This window comes from Aulostomus chinensis, chromosome 11 (genome assembly GCF_037954235.1).
Source record: "Aulostomus chinensis isolate RoL2024-O1b breed Wild chromosome 11, RoL_Achi_v1.0, whole genome shotgun sequence".
Lineage (NCBI taxonomy): Eukaryota > Metazoa > Chordata > Actinopteri > Syngnathiformes > Aulostomidae > Aulostomus > Aulostomus chinensis.
The window spans coordinates 16,230,001-16,250,016 of NC_141330.1; the positions used below are offsets into that span (position 1 = coordinate 16,230,001).

General features: G+C 40.9%; 1 protein-coding gene across 4 annotated transcripts in view; it reads left to right on the plus strand.

The window, feature by feature from the left end:
* cdkal1 (CDK5 regulatory subunit associated protein 1-like 1) overlaps nt 1-20,016 on the plus strand; it is a 228,870-nt gene that overhangs the window by 133,377 nt on the left and 75,477 nt on the right. For all 4 annotated transcript variants that reach the window (XR_015118417.1, XM_086217319.1, XM_086217321.1 and 1 more), the window contains exon 10: nt 7,631-7,776. Coding sequence is in view for 3 of the 4 variants with exons in the window: in XM_086217319.1 (XP_086073445.1) it covers nt 7,631-7,776 (146 nt within the window). In the remaining variant the exon portion in view is untranslated. The remainder of the gene's footprint in view (nt 1-7,630; nt 7,777-20,016) is intronic.

Consider the following 20,016-nt stretch of genomic DNA (forward strand, 5'->3'; position numbering starts at 1 on the left):
GCTGAGATGAATGAAATTGCTGTTGTCCATTAAACATCCTCCTCACAGCTCATCTCAGTTTGACCAGAGGTACATTAGATATGCTGCTTACATTCTCCACACTCTGCTCTGTGTATTACTGCTGTTCTACTCCAAACTTTCACGTGAAGAGAGATGGGACGTTATATTTTGCTCCACTTATTTCAAACCAATCAGTGTAAGCTGTCGTCCCCAGTGCAGGGCTAGATTGAATTAATGTCCTGAGATGTGAATGTGGAGGATGTTAACAAGTTATTATGTAAAAAAAATAGCATGTAAATTCAAGCTGATGTCCTCCGTGTTCCCTAACATGCATAGAAGAGAGAAATAATTAGGCAGGTTTATTATTCTCCACTCTCCTGTGAATATTTTTAGATTGCATGACACAGGACTGGACAGAACTTATTATAATTCAGGTTTAGTGAAGCCTAACATCAAGCCAGCCCACACTAGACTGCAACCACCAAATATCTGGTTGAGGCAAAGGGAAAACTCACACACACTAGCGATCTCACACACAAGTACATGCCCAGGATGGATAGATAGCCCAGCGAATGTCTCACAAATTCAAGACACTAAGCTGAAAACCTCTCTGGCCATTTTCACCTTTGAGGGCTTCTTCAAATTACAGCCTTAATGTAGCATTGTGTGAGGGGCCCAACACCAAATGAATATGACTCCTGATTTACTGCAAGGAAGTCTGTTTCTGAGGGGTTGCAGTGATTGCAGGGTTTCCCCTGCAAGGGGTTGTGTGCCTGTACTGTATATAGCACTTTTAGAGGGTGTTGGGTTTTGGAGGAGAATTGGTTAAAGATAACCTTGCTACTCACACAGGGTAGGAACTCCAGTATGAGACCTTCCGAGTTCGCCCAACAACAGATTATTTGAAATTTTACATCCATCCATTGTCTTCTGCTTATTCCTATTATTAAGGGTCGCGGGGGTGCTGGAGCCTATCCCAGCAGCCTTCAGGTGAGAGGCAGGGTTCACCCTGGACAGGTCACCAGTCCATCACAGGGCCAACACAGAGAGACAGACAACCATTCACACTCACAGTCACACCTACGGTCAATTTAGAGTATCAATCAGCCTCATCCCCTCTTGATGTCTTTGGACTGTGGGAGGAAGCTGGAGTACCAGAGAGAACCCACACAGGAACAGGGAGAACATGCAGACTCACACAGTAAGATCCCGTGCTGGAGCCGGGACTCGAACCCGGAAGCTTCTTGCTGTGAGGCAACAGTGCTGACCACTGCACCACCGTGCTGCCCAATTTTATATCCATATTCTGAAATTAAATATCAGCATCCTTCTTAAAATCATGGCATTGTAACACATTTTTCTGTCACTACTTTGACTAGTTACTTGTTTTACTCTGTGTGTGTGTGTGTGTGTGTCCTAAGACTATGCGCTTTTGTCATACTCTGTGAAATTGACTTGACAATGCAGTAAACATGCAATTTTTGCTGTATTGTACTACTTTTGGTATTGTTGACAAATTATCATAGGTTACTCCCACCCCCGGTGTGATACAATTTGCTCGGCTGTCTGCTCCATTTGCTTCTGTGTGTGTTCTCATTTTTAAGTCTGCTAAGGTGCTGTAAAAAAACGTTGCTCCTAGTTTAATGGTAGAGAGAAGCCTGAATTTTGAGATGTAGATGCTGTCTGCCAATTTTAAACTAATCTTTGTTCTCCCTGTAAGTTTTCTTTTCCACTGAAGAAACAGTTCAAGGATGATAAGGAAGCAACCATCAATAGCGGTTATGACTCCGCGAGATTATTATTTGTCTGATCTCACCTTCAGTTCAATACACTCCGAGGTTTTTCGATGCAACAGATGACTTTTATTGTGCGATCTATAGAATTTGTCTGCAGTGTTGCACAAGTTTGGCTTATTCTCCAGAGAAAACCAGGTGCTGCCTGGAGTGTTTGAAATGTACAATATCATGAGGAGCTCAGTCTCTCTGTCTGCTGCTGATACAGTTCCCACTAACTGGGACCTGACTTATTATCCTGGGAACAGCTCGTAGAACCATTTTCTATATAGACTCCCCTGAGTCTACCCTGTTAATATTGTGTGTGTGTGTGTGTGTGTGTGTGTACGCACCAGACTGTAACCTTTCCTGTCTGCATGATGGCACTTTGGAGAATCCAGCTCTTTGTGTCTGTGTTGTTATGCTACATTCAGCTGCGTGTGCTTCCGTTTCCTACCACAGTCAGTACACTCGACAAAAATAGAAACATTTCTGTACTTATGGTCGACAAATTGTACGGAATACTAGCACCGGTGAATTTTTCTTTCAATAGTGTACTGTCTGTAACCGCTTTTTGCCCTCTGTAATGCAGTGCATCTCCTTCACTTAGAATGAATGAGATGATTAATTGTGGCTTGTGAAATGTTGTCTTCTTCCCCCTTAAGAACTGTGTGGAGTTTACAGGAACAGGAACACACTGATAGTTCAGGATGTCCCACTGATGCTCGATTTAGGGGAAAACATGGATGTTTTCAGCTTCCAAAAACTCTGTGCACAACCTACTATCGTGCTTCATGGGCACTGTCATTCTGAAAACCAACATCATATCAAAAGACAAAAGGTGCATAAATACAACAACAGCTTTCGCGCTCCCTCAGATGATCTGCAGCTGTCTGACAAACATGACGTACCTCACCTCAGACTCCAAGTCCACCAACATGAATGCAAGCACAATGCCCAATGCCTGCCATCTCATTCATAATGAGAAAACCTGCAAGAGTCCACAGAATATGTGTGTTGTCCCACTGAGGCCTGATCCTCTCCAGCATGTCTCAGGTGGCTCCTAACTGTCGGTTCTTGGTCAAACCGCACGCTTCCTCAGCTGTAAGAGTAGCTGGAGCCTCTGAGCAGGTCACCATATCTGTCTGCGAGATGCTTTATGTTCAATGTTTTCAATCGCTCTGCCTGTCGTATACAAACTGATGGAGTGTGGTCATGGACTTATGAATACTTATTTACTAATACTCATATAATTTCATTTTCTGTTGCTGCCTCATTGACGAGCAGTTGGCACCTGGCTCTGAAACCGTAACAATGAAAGCAACAGCAGGAGTGTTAGCTTTACATTGTGTCAATGGCATTTTTATTGTAACACACTTAGAAAGTAAACGATGCATTGACAAGGTCTTCCTCTGAAAGTAGGGACTTTATTGTCAGTGCTTGTATCTTTGTCCAATCAAGTACCAGTAATGTCTTGGGAATGTATAGGTTCTGCAGAAGTGATACATTCAGTACTTTTCATCACTTTCACTGATGTCAGATTCAAAAGCCCTGTAAAGACATTCTTGAAAATGCACACTATTGAAACCTTATGACATTAAGATTGTATGTCATCTTTATATATATAAATGAAATAAAACCTTAAGAGAGAGAGAGAGGTGTAACAATAGTGATATAGAAAAAAATATGACTCCTGTTTTCTAGGGCATTACACACCAGGGGAGTAACTGTCAAAATCCTCATACAGAATATATTCCAAACAAATTGAAAACACAAAACTTACTGAACAAAATGTTTTTGTCGTTTGAAATATGGGGGGTGGGGTGTGTGTGGAGGCATGTGAAAGTCAGAGCGTGTCGTCCCTCACCGAGTTTGCTTGAAGCCAAACCACCTTTTATCTACACGCTTTCTTTTTTCCATGTATGTGTTTTTTTTTGTCTTCTTCTCCCAGTCCTATCTGATTTGAGGGAGCAGATAGCAGATCTTTTGAGCTAAGCCAGTTAAGATAGATCCTCTCTGGTTTGTGTGTCTATCTGAGCTGATCAACCAAAGATGAAAGGACTCAGTGTCTGTTTGTGTGAATGAGAGATAGAGACAGACAGAGACAGTGAGAGAGAGAGAGAGAGACAGAGAGAGAGAAGGTAGGGGAAGGAGGGAAGGAAAAAAAAAGTGTCAGAGTGAAAAACAATATTTCGCTGCTTTACACACTGGCAAGACTGATAACACATCACAACAACAAAAAATAAAAACACTTGCACCAAATTTTGATTGGTTTGGTTAAATCCTACTTTGAGCTGAACAGTTCATCCATCAAGGAGGGAAGTTTCATTTATTCCACGAGGTGCGACTGAGAAATGTCGTCCTCATCTCATCGTCATTTGAATTTTAGACTCAATAAACTCACTGTGAGGACCAGCCAGACGCTGAACATCCGTCAGTTGTCGGGGCCGGTCGCCAGTGAGATGACGATTTCTCCTAACAAGTGAACAAGGAAGGAAGAACCCAGGACAAATCAGTTTCAAGCTCCAACGTACAGCTTCCACATCTTCCCCTTGTCGACCCCCCCCCCGGTGTTTATTGAAGCGGTGTTAGTGTTGCACCAGGTATTGCAAAGCCAACAAAAATAGCTGGATCTTAATTTCTTTTGTTCCATAAGCTAACGTAATGTTCTGTGGTTGATGTTCCAACAGTTGATGTCAAAGACTGTTTCTTGCTGGAGCTACGTAGGCACTGGAGCTCCTGTTAAGGATGCTAGCTAGCGTTACTCCTGACGAACTAGAAAGTAACAACTGTAAGTGGATACCTTGGTGTCACTGGTATGAGAAAGTCAGAGTAAAAAATGTAGTGAGCAGCTTGTGCTCAATAATCCATGAGAAAACCCACTAACTGAATATCCTTGTGGAAGTTCAATTCCCTTCGCTCTCTCTTGATTTGAGTTTTCCTATTATCCTGTCACGCGACCTCTTCGCTGCTTCCCTTCTGAGTGGTTCTTTTCCTCTTTTGAAACTTTCACTGTCTGCCATTGCTGCTACTTGAGATGGCTAACTCCCTCATCTCTGGATAAAGCTAGGGTCCTCTGTTCCCCGCTTCAGCAGTAAATGTCTGTGAACGTCGGTTGTGACTCCGTCACGTTCCGTTGTGTAAGCGGTAGCTTGGGGATGGTGCATGGTGACGGCTTGGATTGTAGAGAACCAGTGCAGAGGGAAATTTTCCCACAGAAAATTATCCAATCAACGCTTACTTGTAATTATCAGGCAAAGCAAAACAGTTGTCAGCAGCCACTTAAACATACTGTGGTTGTTTTGATGGTGGAGGTATGCACTCTGAGTGGAGTCTGGTTATAAAAAAAAATACTGTATATATATATATATGTGTGTGTTGGTGAGGTATCAAAGTGTTTGAGACAGAATGTTACTGGTAGCATCATTAACATTCCCAGCACGCTCCATTACAGATCCATGAAGCGAGCTGTCCATTCATGACATAAGCAGTGACGCAGTTTTACCTTCTATTGTAAGTCCGCTTGTTCCCCAAATACCAAGCGATATGTTTAGTTGTTGCCTTGTTGATGGTTTGTAGCTCATATACTGTATCTAAGTATACATGTGTATATTTTGTTCAAAAGTTACATACCTATCCTATACAGTCAAGATAACTTATATAATGCCACAGTTTTCTTCTTAATTTTTGAAAATCGTGAAGTATTAATATATTTTTTGTGGGAGACTTTAAGTGTTTGGCTATATCGAATAGCTTGATACCGCTGCCTTGTACACTTCAACAATCCACTGTTAACAGCAAACATTTCTTGCACTCACTTTCACACATATGTTCTTCTCTCATATATGCAGCCGGCTGATTCCTGTCACCAATCAAGCTCCATTTTCCAAAGAAATTAATTATTTCTAATTTGGAGCTTCCAGTGGTCAACCCCCTGTGGTGTGCTCCAATTGAGCTGTGTCTGCATGTGTCTGTGCGCACTTAGGCTTTTGTGTCTGTGTGTGAAGTAGAGAACATTCCACAATAGATCTTAATGAGAAGACGGACTGCAATCAGCACATTCTTGTAGGAAATCATTAAATCATTTCTTCCTCCCCTCTCTTTTTCCTCGCTCTCCTTCTTGTGGTGATTAGCATGGTAATGATATCACCCTGATTATGTCCATCAGACAAATCTGACATCTGTGGTCTCTCCAGCTCTTTACTCCCGAAAAATTAAAATAGAAGGGGAAAAAAAATATATAGATATAGATATATATAGATATCTTGCAAACTTTCCTAATTGATGTGGTGTACTAAAAAAAAAAAGCAATGACTATCACTCTTGTGTTTGGTCATTTTAAAAATGGTTGTAGCAAAATTGATGGAAGTCCTTTGTGTTTAATGTCAGTGTCTTGACTGCTACATTTCTGTCGCTCGCTGAAGGCAACACACCTCTGTTGAAACATCAGTGGTTACTTGTAATTCAGGGGAGTGTTATCATGTTTAACTGTTAAACTCGGCAGCTCTTACTCCTGAGTAAAATGAGCACGTTAGCATATTAAGTCATCCTCAGCCTGTGTTTTTTTGTTTTTTTTTCAGTAAAACATGCAGAAAGAAGTCCCTCAATCACAATAAAATCACTGTAAAGTCTTTTATTGTGAGATGGTTTAATTTTTAAGTGGTTTTCAGTTCCTGCTTCCTATGAGCACCTAATGGCCACACCAGCTGTGCACGGGGAGCCATTTTTTTTCTTAAAGAAAACTGTTACTATTTCTGTTAGTTTTCGACAGTGAAACTTGATCACCAATTTTTTTTTACGACTTTTATTACTTTCCTCTATCACGATCCGTTTACAAAATCCATAAACTTCATCTTCCTGATCTTTATCTATTTGCTAAACACTCCACAAACATTTTGAGTTGAGCAAAAAACTGCCTAACTAAAGAAATGCACGAGTGTGACTGTGCAGGGATGTGTTTTAAGTGTCATGTCTGAATGTACTACAAAATCCCCCAACGCAGCACAGACGACCCAGTTTGTGCCGACATAACAATGAGCTGGACTCTGTTACCTTGAAGTGATGCTGCAAACGCCGGAAACATCCAGCTGAGTCTATATATTTAGTCATTTTCTACTTTACTTACCTTTTACTCATTTTATTGTTTTATTTTAGTTGAGTTTTCATCAACAAAATAGACATACTGTAACTTTCAGTCTACAGCATGTCAAAAAAAAAAGTGTAGTCGACAAACAGAATATACAGTATATGTACAGTGTGGGGGGTTCAAAGTCTTTCACTTCACTGTGAACAGCTGCTCCTTAATGGAACATTTATTCAAAGCCAGCTGCTTTCAGCGCTTGAATTCATGTCGATGAGGGCTGAAGACAACCACTTGTTAATAATGTATGCCCTTTTGTCATAATTGCGGGACTAATTGCTGCATAATCAACATTTTGATTAAAAATTTAGAAAAAAAAATGTTAGGCTAGACACTTACTAAGGGATTCTCACCTTTTGTCTTTTTCCATGATTCAGTTGATCCATGTAGATAGAACTTGACCTAAATAATCAAATGTCTGTTTTTGGTTAGTTCCATATCACACAACACCGAAGGTGGTTTTCGTTTGTGCATCAGGTTTTTGTTTTTTTTTAACTTCCTGAGTACTTACTTGTGATGCAGGTTTTTTTTTTTTTTTTTTTGGTCACATCACAAGTTTTAGCAGCACATTTCATGTATAGAGGAAAACAAGCAGCATCTATTTTACTGTAAAAATATGAGTAAACACACACACACACAGAACCACATCTTCATGAACCTTTTCTCTATTTGTAACACTTTATTTCTGTTTTTCCCCCTCTCTCTTGTGTCTCTTTAGGAGATGGCTAAGATACTGAATCACCCGCGTGTGTATGCCTTCCTTCACGTCCCTGTGCAGTCGGCTTCAGACAGCGTCCTAATGGACATGAAGAGAGAGTATTGCATTGATGACTTCAGACGAGTGGTGAACTTCTTGAAAGAAAGGTAAGGCAGGCCATGCATTTTGAGTGATGCTGAATTTTGTTTGTTGCATGGAATTGTATCCAGGACCTTCACACAACTGTTACATGCTCTTCTTGTATAAATTCTACTGCTCAGTACACTTATGAATGTGGAATCATTTCAAAAGCCTTGATAGAATTAACCTTCACAAGGACGCACACATTCTTGTACTTTTTCCCCATCTCGTTTTATTTCGAATTCACATATTTATCCACCTTTGGACTGTTCTGAATAAGATTACAAATGTAAATTCTATACATTGGAATGGCCGCTCTTATGACTTCTCATGATGATTCACACAGCACCGGCATGTTTTTAATCCACTTGAACGTCCAAGGACATTGAACATCTCTCCCTGACTAGCACAGCTCCTTTTAATTCTCTCCTTCTTTCTCTCGCTGGCTCACTCTGTGACTCTCTGGGCCAGATGAACTAAGAAAATGGTTTTGCACAAATGTGAGCTGTGATTTTTCAACCTGTGTGTATTTAATGTCTGATTTACTGAGAGAGATGTTCATTACAGCTCCTGGAAGGCTACTACCCTACAGGTGCAGTCTGCCAAAGATCACTTTCATGGAGCAAGTTCAGACGATAATAGCTAAGAAACAGAGACTGATAAATACGGCCGAGCAGCTTTATTGGGCTATTTGGCTGTATTAAAAGACAGTAAATAAAAGCCGAGAGAAGGAGAGAAGCAACACTACTTTGGGGTTTTTTGACACCTGACGGCTTCATATCCAAGAAGTTTTACTTCTCTTTCATGTCCGTCAAGTCTTGTCTCAATGTCAGCACAAACACACGAACCTCCTAGTCGAACACAGTGTGCTCCACACACAGCTTCTTCCTTCATAACTCTACTGACAAATGATTCTCCTTCACATTGCCGCTTCAGTTTGGTTTGCAACAAACTCAACTGGATGTTAATCACATTGTCATATTTCCCATTAGCAGTTCAGTCTAATCCTCATCCACTCCTGTGACGCCGTCGGCAGAAGTCTTGCTTTTAATGCAGCAGGATGTCAGATTACAGGGTTAAACGTTTCCAATTGTGATGTATCTTGATTAGCAAACAAGAGTTGCAACAGTTGCATGTTGGATCTCTGACATGATTCATTTGCTGTGTTCTTAGATAAAAATACAGTATATCCTCCTGGTATGGACTATAAATATATCCCTGCATGAAAAACAAATGTATGCATAAATCATAGATTCGACCCCTGACATAGCAGAAAAGATAAGAAATGATTCAAACTTAATCTCTTACTGTATGAAAGATAATCTGTCATGGAATTTGACTCTGATTAATTATGGCAGAGAACATCAGAGCTGGTGAATGAATATCAATATGATGCTACCATGATACTCTTTCATATGAAAATGACTTTGGGTTTATGTTCCTACTTAAAGCTCAAGATGTTACGGTATGGTTTAGGAGCGAGGTGTTCATACATGCAATGCCAGATGTAAGGATGTCACCGCTTTTGCCAGATGATAATCTCTTTTTTCTAAACCCCCCCATGATAAGCACAGTATGAGGTACTGTGACTTCAACTGATCATATACGATTGAGACTTGTAGAAATACTTACATGCACAAAAAAGTATGTTTACAAATAAACTCTGACATTAGCAATTCCATGACACTTGTTGTTTCAGTGGCCACTGTCTACCCGGATATTTCCAAATTTACTCTTCATCTCCATGGTGACAATAACTGTCAGTATAGAACAATTACAACTTGCCCAAGTTAGTCCTCAAGCCCACTCTCTGATTTGGGGTAAATGGTTGGTGGCCTCTGGTGGTCAATGTGGCCTCTTTTTTTCGACTCTCTTTGTTACAGCCAGGTGCAATGCTGCCTGTACCACTTTCTTTTGATGGAAATCTTCATTGTGTCGCACATTTCACTCAAGTCGATAGAAATACTCCTAATGTCAATAGGGTAACTTTCAGCAGTGTTTTTAGCCACATGTGGCTCCCATTCTGTCAGTATTGTGAATGCTAACGCGTGCTGGGCCACACCATAGGATCGCCTCATCAGCTGATGTCCTTTGATCAGTCAGAAATACAAATGATGTCTTGTGTCATTTGTAAAGCCCTTATAGTTATATGACCACAACTGCAGCAAACATCTTTGGTAGTTTGGTTTGTCAGGAACACAATGAGGGACAGACCTGATTTCGCTCTCTTCTGTGTGACTTTTATTTATAATTATCTACAGTTGTGAGCCTCTGTTCTGTGTTACTAGGTTTGAGTTGTGTTACGTCTTGTTTCACCATCCTTCAGGATAAGCACATAGGACAATATTCTTTTGGAAGAACATTAGTCAGGAATAACACTACCTTTCCAGTAAAAGCAACACCTAATTTGATGCGGTATTCACAGAGGGCAGGAAAATATTTTAGCTTTCCACTTTTGTTGGTTCGAATTGAAACTCACATTGAGTGTGTTTTACTGTACAAACCTTTTGATTTCCCTGTGGTTGAATGTGCAGGGATATTTTACTGACTTCTGTTCAGCATTCTGATTCTTGTTTTTCTTCTGTCTTCTATTTACTGTTTTCTATTTCCACTCTTCATCTACTTTGCGTGTGCATGTCCAGTACCTAAAATTGTAATCTTGCCTGTCTGTTTTCCTCTCAACACTCAAATATGACCTTTAGTTTTAAGGCCCCTGACGTCCATTAGAACTGAGGGCTGCGTAGCTTTTCATCTCTTTTAAAGCCTGAACAGGTCTCGAGTTGAGGAGTGACACAGAGGTACTTGTCTGTTTGTGTTTGCTTTTAAAGCAATTGTTTAGCCAAGGAGAAGTCTCTACCCCTGTCTCCAGCTGTTATGTTAGTGTTCAATAGAAATTCAAACACAGTGACGGTAATCCGACTGAAAACCTAACACGCTGTGGCTAATGTTCGAAGGAGACACACAGACCAGCTTGCCACACTATCACGTCACCAGATCTTGTTTACATATACTGCCTTGCTACCCTTTTGTGTGTGTTAGCGCGTGGTCAATCAGTTTGTGGCTTCTGTTTCTTAAATATACACGGATGATGTTGGTTACGTGAAATCGATCTGAGTACAGATTTAAGGGTTGGACCTATTTGGCTGCAGCAGTAATAACTGGGGTGCAGTTTAAGGTCTGGGAGAGAGGCCAGGACAAGCCAAAACACCCACCCACTGTGTCTGAGTATGTGAGCGAAAGTAAGGCCAAGCATACGTGTGTAAACATGTCTGTGTTTATAAGGACACATTTTAGTTTGAAATCACCTTTATGGGGATGTTTGTGGATTGTTGGGTCATTTAGACAGGACAGCTTGAGAGCAACATTTTGGTTTGGGGGTTAAAGTTAGAGACTTGAAATTCAATTTAGGCTTTTTTTTTTGTGACGGTGGCGATTAAATATCGCGGTGGTTCCCTCAAAACTATATATAGCCAAACCAAGCGTGTGGGAGGGAGGTATGTTATTTATTTGTTGAGGGAACCCTTTTTAAAGAGCGTTATCCTTAAATGATCCAAGTATACATCTTTAGACAACTAAATCCAACTTATTTGACCACAACACCAGCAGCCATTTGAAAGTGTAGCGATCGAAGAACATCATATTTTCCGATTTTACCAAATTTTCCCTTGAGGAAGCAATCATGGGTTGTTATCAATGCTGCCATGGCAAGTGGAGGAGAAAGTTAATAACCTCACAAATTAAAAGTCATAAACAAATGTTATGTGCCAAATATTACTCAGCTTGTTAGGTAAAGGAATAAGTGTTAATACTGATCTGAAACAGATGGAGTTTCCCCCTCATGTCCCGTACAGCAGTGATTACACTCACTCACCAATCAGCAGCCAAGTAGTCTGCTGAGTAACAGTTCAAACATTTTGTGCAGCCAAGCCAAACTCACAGTTGCATTGACTCAAAAATGCATTTTGAGATGAGCTAAGCGACAACCTCGGAGTTCCAAGTTCGGTTCTCAAACTATTTGCTGTAGGCGCACATAGGGTCAGATGCATAAAACGTGCTGTATGTAAACATGCGTTGATATTAACAGATTTATAAACCATCATGTAAGCTCAAGTTGTAGTTCTTAATCACCATATTTATTTCCACTCCTGCGCCGATCATGGAACAAACACTCTTACACGTGATTGTGACACAAAGCTGTGGCTATTTACATCGCCTGAGACTGGGTACATGAAGCTGTCAGTCCTCATAGCGGTAATATCTTATGTACCATTATTAAACATTAGACCAGTAATTAGTTATCAAAATTAAAAAAAAATAAAAAATAATTAAAAGGTTGTGCAGACATGAAAACAAGAACACAACCAGTGAAATTGGGAACAAAATAAATAAAAAGAGTAAGGTAGGGTTGTTTCAGCCTGAGTGAAAGGGAATAAAAGTTTGTGTTGAACTTTGTGCACCATTCAGATACAAATATAAATGGATGCCTTTTAGTAATGTAAACACTAAAACACCCCTAAATATTCATTTATCAATATTTCTCTGCACTGGGATAGTTGGCTAGTAACTGCAGTCTTGATGGCCACAGGCTCCATTGACCTGTTTGTTGCTCTTTTCTCTTCAACCGCAGAAACGACAGCCTCAAACCAAAACTGGAGTGCGTGACTTCCCCTGCATGTATCTGAGAGTTATAACATGTTTTTACTGATTCGCTCTCCTTTTCACACTTGTGGTCTCAAGCAGACCCGAAAAACCGAGAGTGAACGGGGAATTCATGTGTTGTAGTCAGGGAAGTGAGTGAGTAGTGAGTCAGCCCCACAGGTGCCTGTTAGCGGAGGTTCGTACAATTAGTCCTTTGTTAGGCCATGTGAAGTTCACCTCAAAGCAAGAGGGAGACAGGTATGTGTGAGGTCAGAGCTTATCTGCCTGACACACACACACACACACACGGCAGGAGATAAATGTATTTTTCTACACAAACTGCTTAATACCACCAACACTGCAGAGGTCGCAAGGGGTCATATGCTTCTGGCCTTTCTTATCAGGGAAAACATGCAAACACACATCAGACCTCCCTCCTTGACACCCTTCACCGTTGAAGATCCATTATGAACTTGAGGCAACAATTCTTGAATGCTTCTGAAAAGTAGCTGATATTTTTTTCTTCTACATCTTTTCACTTTTGTGAAAACAGACATCGCTGCTGAGAGATGAGAGTCACGTGATCACAAACATGGCTCCCTAACCATCGAAGTGCTCACATAATGTGAGGAAATCAACACTTCAGTGTAATGTGGACACTGTTGGTAAATATTGATAGTAGCAGGCAGGATTGGATGTTCTTTGGAAGTCTGGACAAAGATGGAATCCTTCACAACAAATAGGTGTTTATGCGTGGTGATAAACTGGTGTCTGCATGAGTGATTTCATATTTCTGGATCAGGACCACTAAATATTAGTAAATATTACCATCAGAAAAACCAGAGCTAGCTGCCGCTTCAAATACTAACCCGCTATTTGACAGTATTTAATTTTTTATTTTTACTGCATTTTAAAAAAATGTTTACTGTCCCTGAATTCTAGTTTCTAACATTGATTTGATATCACGTTTAACTCTCTTCATTTCTGCTCATCTCTCCCTCCCTGCACATTTTGGTAGTCACAGCCCAAATCACCAGCATCCACAGAGAAATATAGCATTAAATATACTCTCTTTTGAACGACATAATAACTAATTTCAACAAATTGTTCGGACAGAATTGTTTTCATCCGTGTCTAATTCTGACAATCAGTCGAATGATTATTTCATTAAAATGGTTAATTTGTCTTCGTCTGCAAACTCAGGGCTTCTTTTTTCCCCAGTCTTTTCTCTCTGCTTCTATCAATTTAAATCACATAATGAAGTACAGTCTTTATGTAATGATGTATGGAGGAAATCCTGTTATGGTGGAATAAGGCTGTTATAGAGTGAGTGAACATGGTCAGAGGATTTTTCACAGCTATTTCCTGGTTTTTCATCCTGCCTGGGTTGATTCTCCCTCAACTATCTTCATGGATTAAACGCCTGAACCGAAGGGGCGGCAGATGAAACGCCTGTAAGAGAATAGTTGTGTGTCTGTGGGTTGGGGGTTGTTTGTGCGTGCAGAGGAGCACAATCTGGTGGTTGAACTGTGGGGTTAGTTGGGTGGAGCAGGGAACTGGAGATGTGACCCACCATGTTACCAGGAGGGGGGATAAATGATGGGAGGTTTGAGGGGCGTACAAACCTTCCTGGGTTCCCTTCAGGGTGGTGGATTGGTTTCCCTGGAGGTTATGTGCTCCTGACCCCTGAAAATCTTATCTGTGTCGGGACATAGTGGCCCTTCTCCTGACGAGACACACACTCCCTAACATGCCTGTCAGCCGAGCATATTTGAGCAGAATATCCTTTAATAGTTTTTACAAAGACGAAAGCAGCCAATCATAATAATAAGGCAGCAGAATGAAGCACTTCTTTGTCATGGAATTTTCTCTAAATGTGAAGGTGTTTGCAGCTGCAGCAGCTACGGGGGTCTGTCGTACGGTTGTGACCTCTGGAGACTCAGACAGGTCAACAGGTGATTAATTTGTATGATCCAACGGCTGGCTTGTTCAATGACCCTTGACCTCCAACATGACCTGTGGCAACCCAGCACTCACCATTCAATCTACATCTGAGCATTCAGTCCTCCCCTTTGTTGTCGCACGGCATCATGGGATGAAATCATTAACATGGTAATGTGTTTTAATGCTGCCACACTCTACTTCTCTACAGACAAAGAGAGCATGAGCATGTTGGTCTAAATTAAGACCTAACCTTTGTCCTTTGGTTTAACATTTGAGACATTTAAATACAGTGGCAAATCAATCTCAGTTTATGAGGGTTAGATATCGGTACTTTATGAGCTGCTCGTGAATTCATTATTCTTCTCTTCGTAAAATTGGAGGGTAAATCTTGGCAACTGCCCCCAAATGATGTTACTGTATAAGAGACCTTTTGTTTGTGATGTTTATCAAAAAACAATCAGAGAAAGGGCTTTGGGTGCTTTTCTCTCACCCTTACACACATCAGAGACAGACACACGTTATCTAGATGAACTCAGCTCAGTATGAACTCAATACTAGTCAAACAGGGAAGGCGTCAGCTCTGATCTACAAAGCGAAGAGTTCGTTTCATCACCTCATTTTCAACTGTTGAATCAGATTGGTGATTCACCGGGCCAACCTTGAACCAAATGAAGGGACTGTATTCAACTTTAGACCCGATTGTTGTTTTTTTTCTTCTCCTATAATAACATGTCAACTAGACCTTTGTCCTCTGAATTCACCTGAGTTTAATCTGTCAGGATTTATTATCAGGATGGCAGACACATTGATTTAGTGACAACAGATGCCTTCAAGCAGACACTATCACTATCAGAGCTCTTAGATCATGTCTGATACCGAATTCAGTGTCTGTGAAAATTATGATACATTCTTCCCACTGGAACAATGTCCTTTATTGTCACCTGTAAGCTGCAGGTTCTGCTAATTAATATTTTGTTTATTGTGATTCACTGTGTTTTAACCATCTCTCAAAGCCAAAGCTAAGATATAATTCTGACAGTAAGCTGGCGTTCAAAAATTTTCAATCACGGATCATTTCAGTCATTGATTTATGAACTAATCGCCAGCTGGCAAAAGGCTAACACACAAGGTAATTAAAATGTGTTCGGAGCACACTAATTGAACCCCATGTATCAGCTAGACTCTTGAAAACAGTTCCTAACTATGTATTACAATTCACTCGCATGGCTCGAAGCTCATGTTGTTTTGACATGAGATACCGCGCGGCGTGGTTTCATGATGACAGCATGTCAGGTTGTGCTATCAGGTGACATGAGCTACATGGCTGCCCTTGGATCTTCTTTTTCCTTTACCATTTAGGCAAATGCTGGAGAACATTTGCAGCAAATTCAGCCGTACACAATTCTTCCATACACTTTTGGACTCAATTTGACAAAAGTGAAAAGCAGTTCAAATTTCATACCAAGATTAGAAAAGTGAGTGTTGTGACGAAGTAGTTTTTTTTTTTTTTTTAATTATTATTATTTTGGCACAGGAATCAACTTTTCAATCAAGGTAACAGCCAGTAAAACAAATGTGGCACACTTTTGAGTTCAAGTTAGGCTGTAAATTTGGTAATACAGATACCTGGTCCTAAAAAGTACTTTTTTTCTCTCTCTTTTTTTCAACCGGTCATCCATTAAATGTTTGTGATTCCTTGTGTTTATCATGAGCTTTTGCTGTGTGTTGCAATCTTTACACTGTCTGTGGAGTGGCGCTATCGACCATTCATCTAATGTGTTGATAAACTTTCCATGTGCGTGTCTCTGTCTCTGGAGAGTAGCGACGGTTCCTCTCCAAACCAATGGCTCCAGGACGTTTGTGTTTGTGGGAGTTAGTCATCTCTATTAGTCAGGAGGACTGACAGGCTTATATCAAGCTTCCCTGAGTTACAACAGGACACATGCTGCAATAGCGTGACTACAATAACGTGTGTGTGTGTGTTTGTGTGTGTGTGTGTGTGTATGTGGAGACAGTCTGGAGCTGTTTGTTGTTGAAGACATACCTTCTTTGGTTTGCCAGGTTTAAGGTATCGGCCAAGGCTAATGTTTCACTGGGATAGTGGGCGGGAGTGGCTGCAGCCCTCCTGAAGGCATGGAAAGAAAACAAAGAGTGAAAAACAGAAAGAGATAAGACAGACGAGGGAAAAAAGAGAGGGAAGGAGATGAGGGCTGGAGAGGCGGGAACTGAGAGCAGCAGCAAGCAAGACAGGTTTACCGCAATGACGCGCCACACTGGCGGGAGTTTCACCCCTCCTTTCTGCCTTTCTTCCAGCTGATGATTCAGCAAGTACCGGCAGCAGTTGGATTTCTCTGAGTGTTTTGGACTATCTTTGATTACCCACCCTTATTTAACCACACAGAGAGGACAGGAACAGCAAACAGTCATCGCAGGCAGACAGAAAGTCTCTCTCTCTCTCTCTCTCTCTCTCTCTCTCTCTCTCTCTCTCTCTCGCACACACACACACACACACACAAACACACACACACAAACACAAATGCACATACTGAGTGTTTCAAACCCACCAGGCAGCAGCTGCACTACTCTCAGCTTCCCAGAACGAAATTTTCCTCGAGTGCTGATACATCTGCCTGCCAGGTTTTGTCTTTTTTTGCCAATGATGTTGTAAACTGGTTAAACCTGAGCCCGTCGTCTTTTCTGTCAGTTTTGTGGCCTCAAGATAAGCACATACCATCATAAAGCAACTGCTAGTGCACCAAATAACCTTGAGTATTTACCTGATCAATTTTGGGCGTCTGTGGAACCACGGAAGAGGACGTGTTCTGTACGTTGATATAAAGGGCTCATTCAAAGATAATGAAAGATTTAAAATTTAACGTGTAATAACAGTTCAGTAAATAACCAGTGAGGAAGATTTTAACCTCGGAAGATGTTTGTCTTAAAGAAGTTGAAAAAGTAACCAGACTAAACTAATTTGAAAATGCCTGTGAGCTACGACACCACAGAGTAAAACACAACCAAAAGTACCACAACTAAAACAGACTAACAAGCGACTTCATCTGCGTAGCTTTCTTATCTGTGACAGAAGCGCAAAAGTCATGGAAAAATAACAAAATTATAAAGTCTTGGTGCAAAGCAGTCACTTTGAGAACCAGCGTCAAGAAAACCCTCTCAACTGAAGAGATTCTCAAGATGTGATCAAGTAGTTTTCAACTTATTTCAGTTGAAAAGACAACTGAGCTTAATGATGTTAAATGTGCTTCAACCACATGTATTGCTTTGATGAAACTTTGCTGTCTTTTTCACTTCATACCAACCTGTGGTTCTAAAATAATCCTTTAGAAAACCATCATAATGATGTCGTGTCCATCAAACACAGTACCATCATGAAAATGTTAACACAATAACGTGCGTGGATGATTTATCGTTCATCTGGCTGGAGGGAACAACTGTGCCTCCTCAGAGCTCCTGCTTTACTGCTGCATTGGCACAAAGCCACAACTATTGAAACATGACTATACTGATGCTAAAGGGGACAGAACGTGCATTAATGATGCACTGCCACTTTTTTGCTCATGTGGAACAAACGTGATGTACGTCGACTCTCAAAACCTTTAGGATCGAGTTCATTGGGTTCTTCGGATCTTCCCCACTGGTCCGCGTAATCTTCACACTCTGTTCTGAAAGTCTGCGATATTCAGAACAGCATTTGTGGTTTAATCTGTCCAGATTGAAGTAGTATTATTTTCTAAGTTGCAGTCTACCACGGTTTAGGAGTAACCCGCTCCTGCTCACCTACACGAGTGTAAGGAGGAGGAGCTTTGTAAACTGACTCCATTTAAAAAGCAGCAAACCAGCAGAGAACCAATCATTAACTTGACAAGTATCTGTGTAGACTTGAGAGAAACGGCTTGTGAGTAATGAGTGTTGGCAGTTCCTAAAACATCGGTGTCTTACTGACACGTCCTCTGGATTAAACCTTACTTTGTTTATACACACACACACACACACACACACGCTACTTCATTAAGTTGTGTTAATTTATTTTTTCTTAGACCAGATTACCTGTGCTTCCTGTATGTAGAACACAAAAAAGCACCCTCATGTGAAGGGGGGGGGGGGGGGGTGAGACGCACTAGAGTACTGACACTTATGTAAGTGTTTGCGTGCTTCTAAAAACATCCCAGAGCAACAAAACTGCCTGCTAATCTACTTTAAAAAAACAAGATCTTCTTCAGGCTCACTTCCACAACATTTTGGACCTCCTAAATTTTAAGGTCAAGATATGAATATTTTCTTTGGTTTTGTTAGATCTGTTTTTCAGTATTTCTCATGTTGCGTGTGTAAACACATTTTTTTCATTGTCATGTTTATCAATGAAATGCTCTAATGTGGCTTTGACTCATGAGCCTCAAGATTATCTGGTCTCCTGAGGTTTCACAAGTTTTATCACGCTTGCTTTCTCGATACACCTTTTCTCTATTTGCTTGATATACAGGCGTAGTATTTGTTTTTCTTTTTGTAAACTAGCATGAGAAAACACTTTGACTCGTTTCCCACATTAGAACCACACCAATTACAGACTGAAACTGCACAAATTCAGAGTTAGTCATGGAGACTGGCTGTTTCCTCTGTAATTGTGTACAGTCCTTTTTTTGTATGAATTCAGACTTTTATTTTGAAATTCTAGTATTTGTGGGTCATTAACTCAGTTCCATTGAAATACCACCAGATTTGACTTTGGAAAAAAAAAAGAAGCATGAAATCCCCCATTTTGTTAGAGGTAAAAGCAAGAAGGTGGAAACTAGTGTGGTCACTCACTAATTACACACTGACACACACACACACAAACACACACGCATCATTACTGGAATGCTGGAAGAGCAGAAAAGTAACACGGCAGTGGGATTAGAACATGTAAACAAAATACTCAAGAATCAAGTAACCAGGCAGGAAAGTGTTAAAGTTCTATGTGCTTGCACGCTCCTGGTACACACACACACACACACAAACACACACAAACACACACAGGTCAGCTGATACTCTGGTACATCTAACAACACTGTCATGTTTCACTGTTGGACTCAGCCACAGGTCTCGCTGTCTGTCTCCCTCCTCATGTTACTCTTTCTCAGTGTTTGACTCAGACTGCCTTTGAAAGCTTGTTTTCCACCACACAGTTGCGCTCTCAGATGTTTGAGTGTGAGATCGCACACGTGTGTGTTTGAGTGACTGTTACGACCCTGGCAGTGAGCTCTGACGTGTTAGTCTTTCTGTGCTTTTGTTTGTGTTTCTGCCCTCCTGAACACTGTTGTCCATAGGGAGGGAGCTTTCCCGCCACGGCGCTATCAGCTGAAGGTTCAGTTACATTTAGTGGTTTAGTTATTGACCCCTGAGACATGAGCTCTCACCCTGTACCACTTCCACTCACGTACTGTTAACACCTTCCTCAGGTTTTATATGAAGTTTTGTCCGGTCTGCAACTTTGGCCAGTTTATCTGCGAGAGGACTACTTATTACAATCACAAGCAGTATTTATTACACAACCGACACATTTGGTCGATTTTATTATTTGACAAGGTGAACATTGTACACGTACATGTATGTGTATGGCGACGGTGCCACTTGTTGATCCGTAGTAATTTTACTTCAGATCACAAAGTGTTGCAAACAAGCCTCAACAT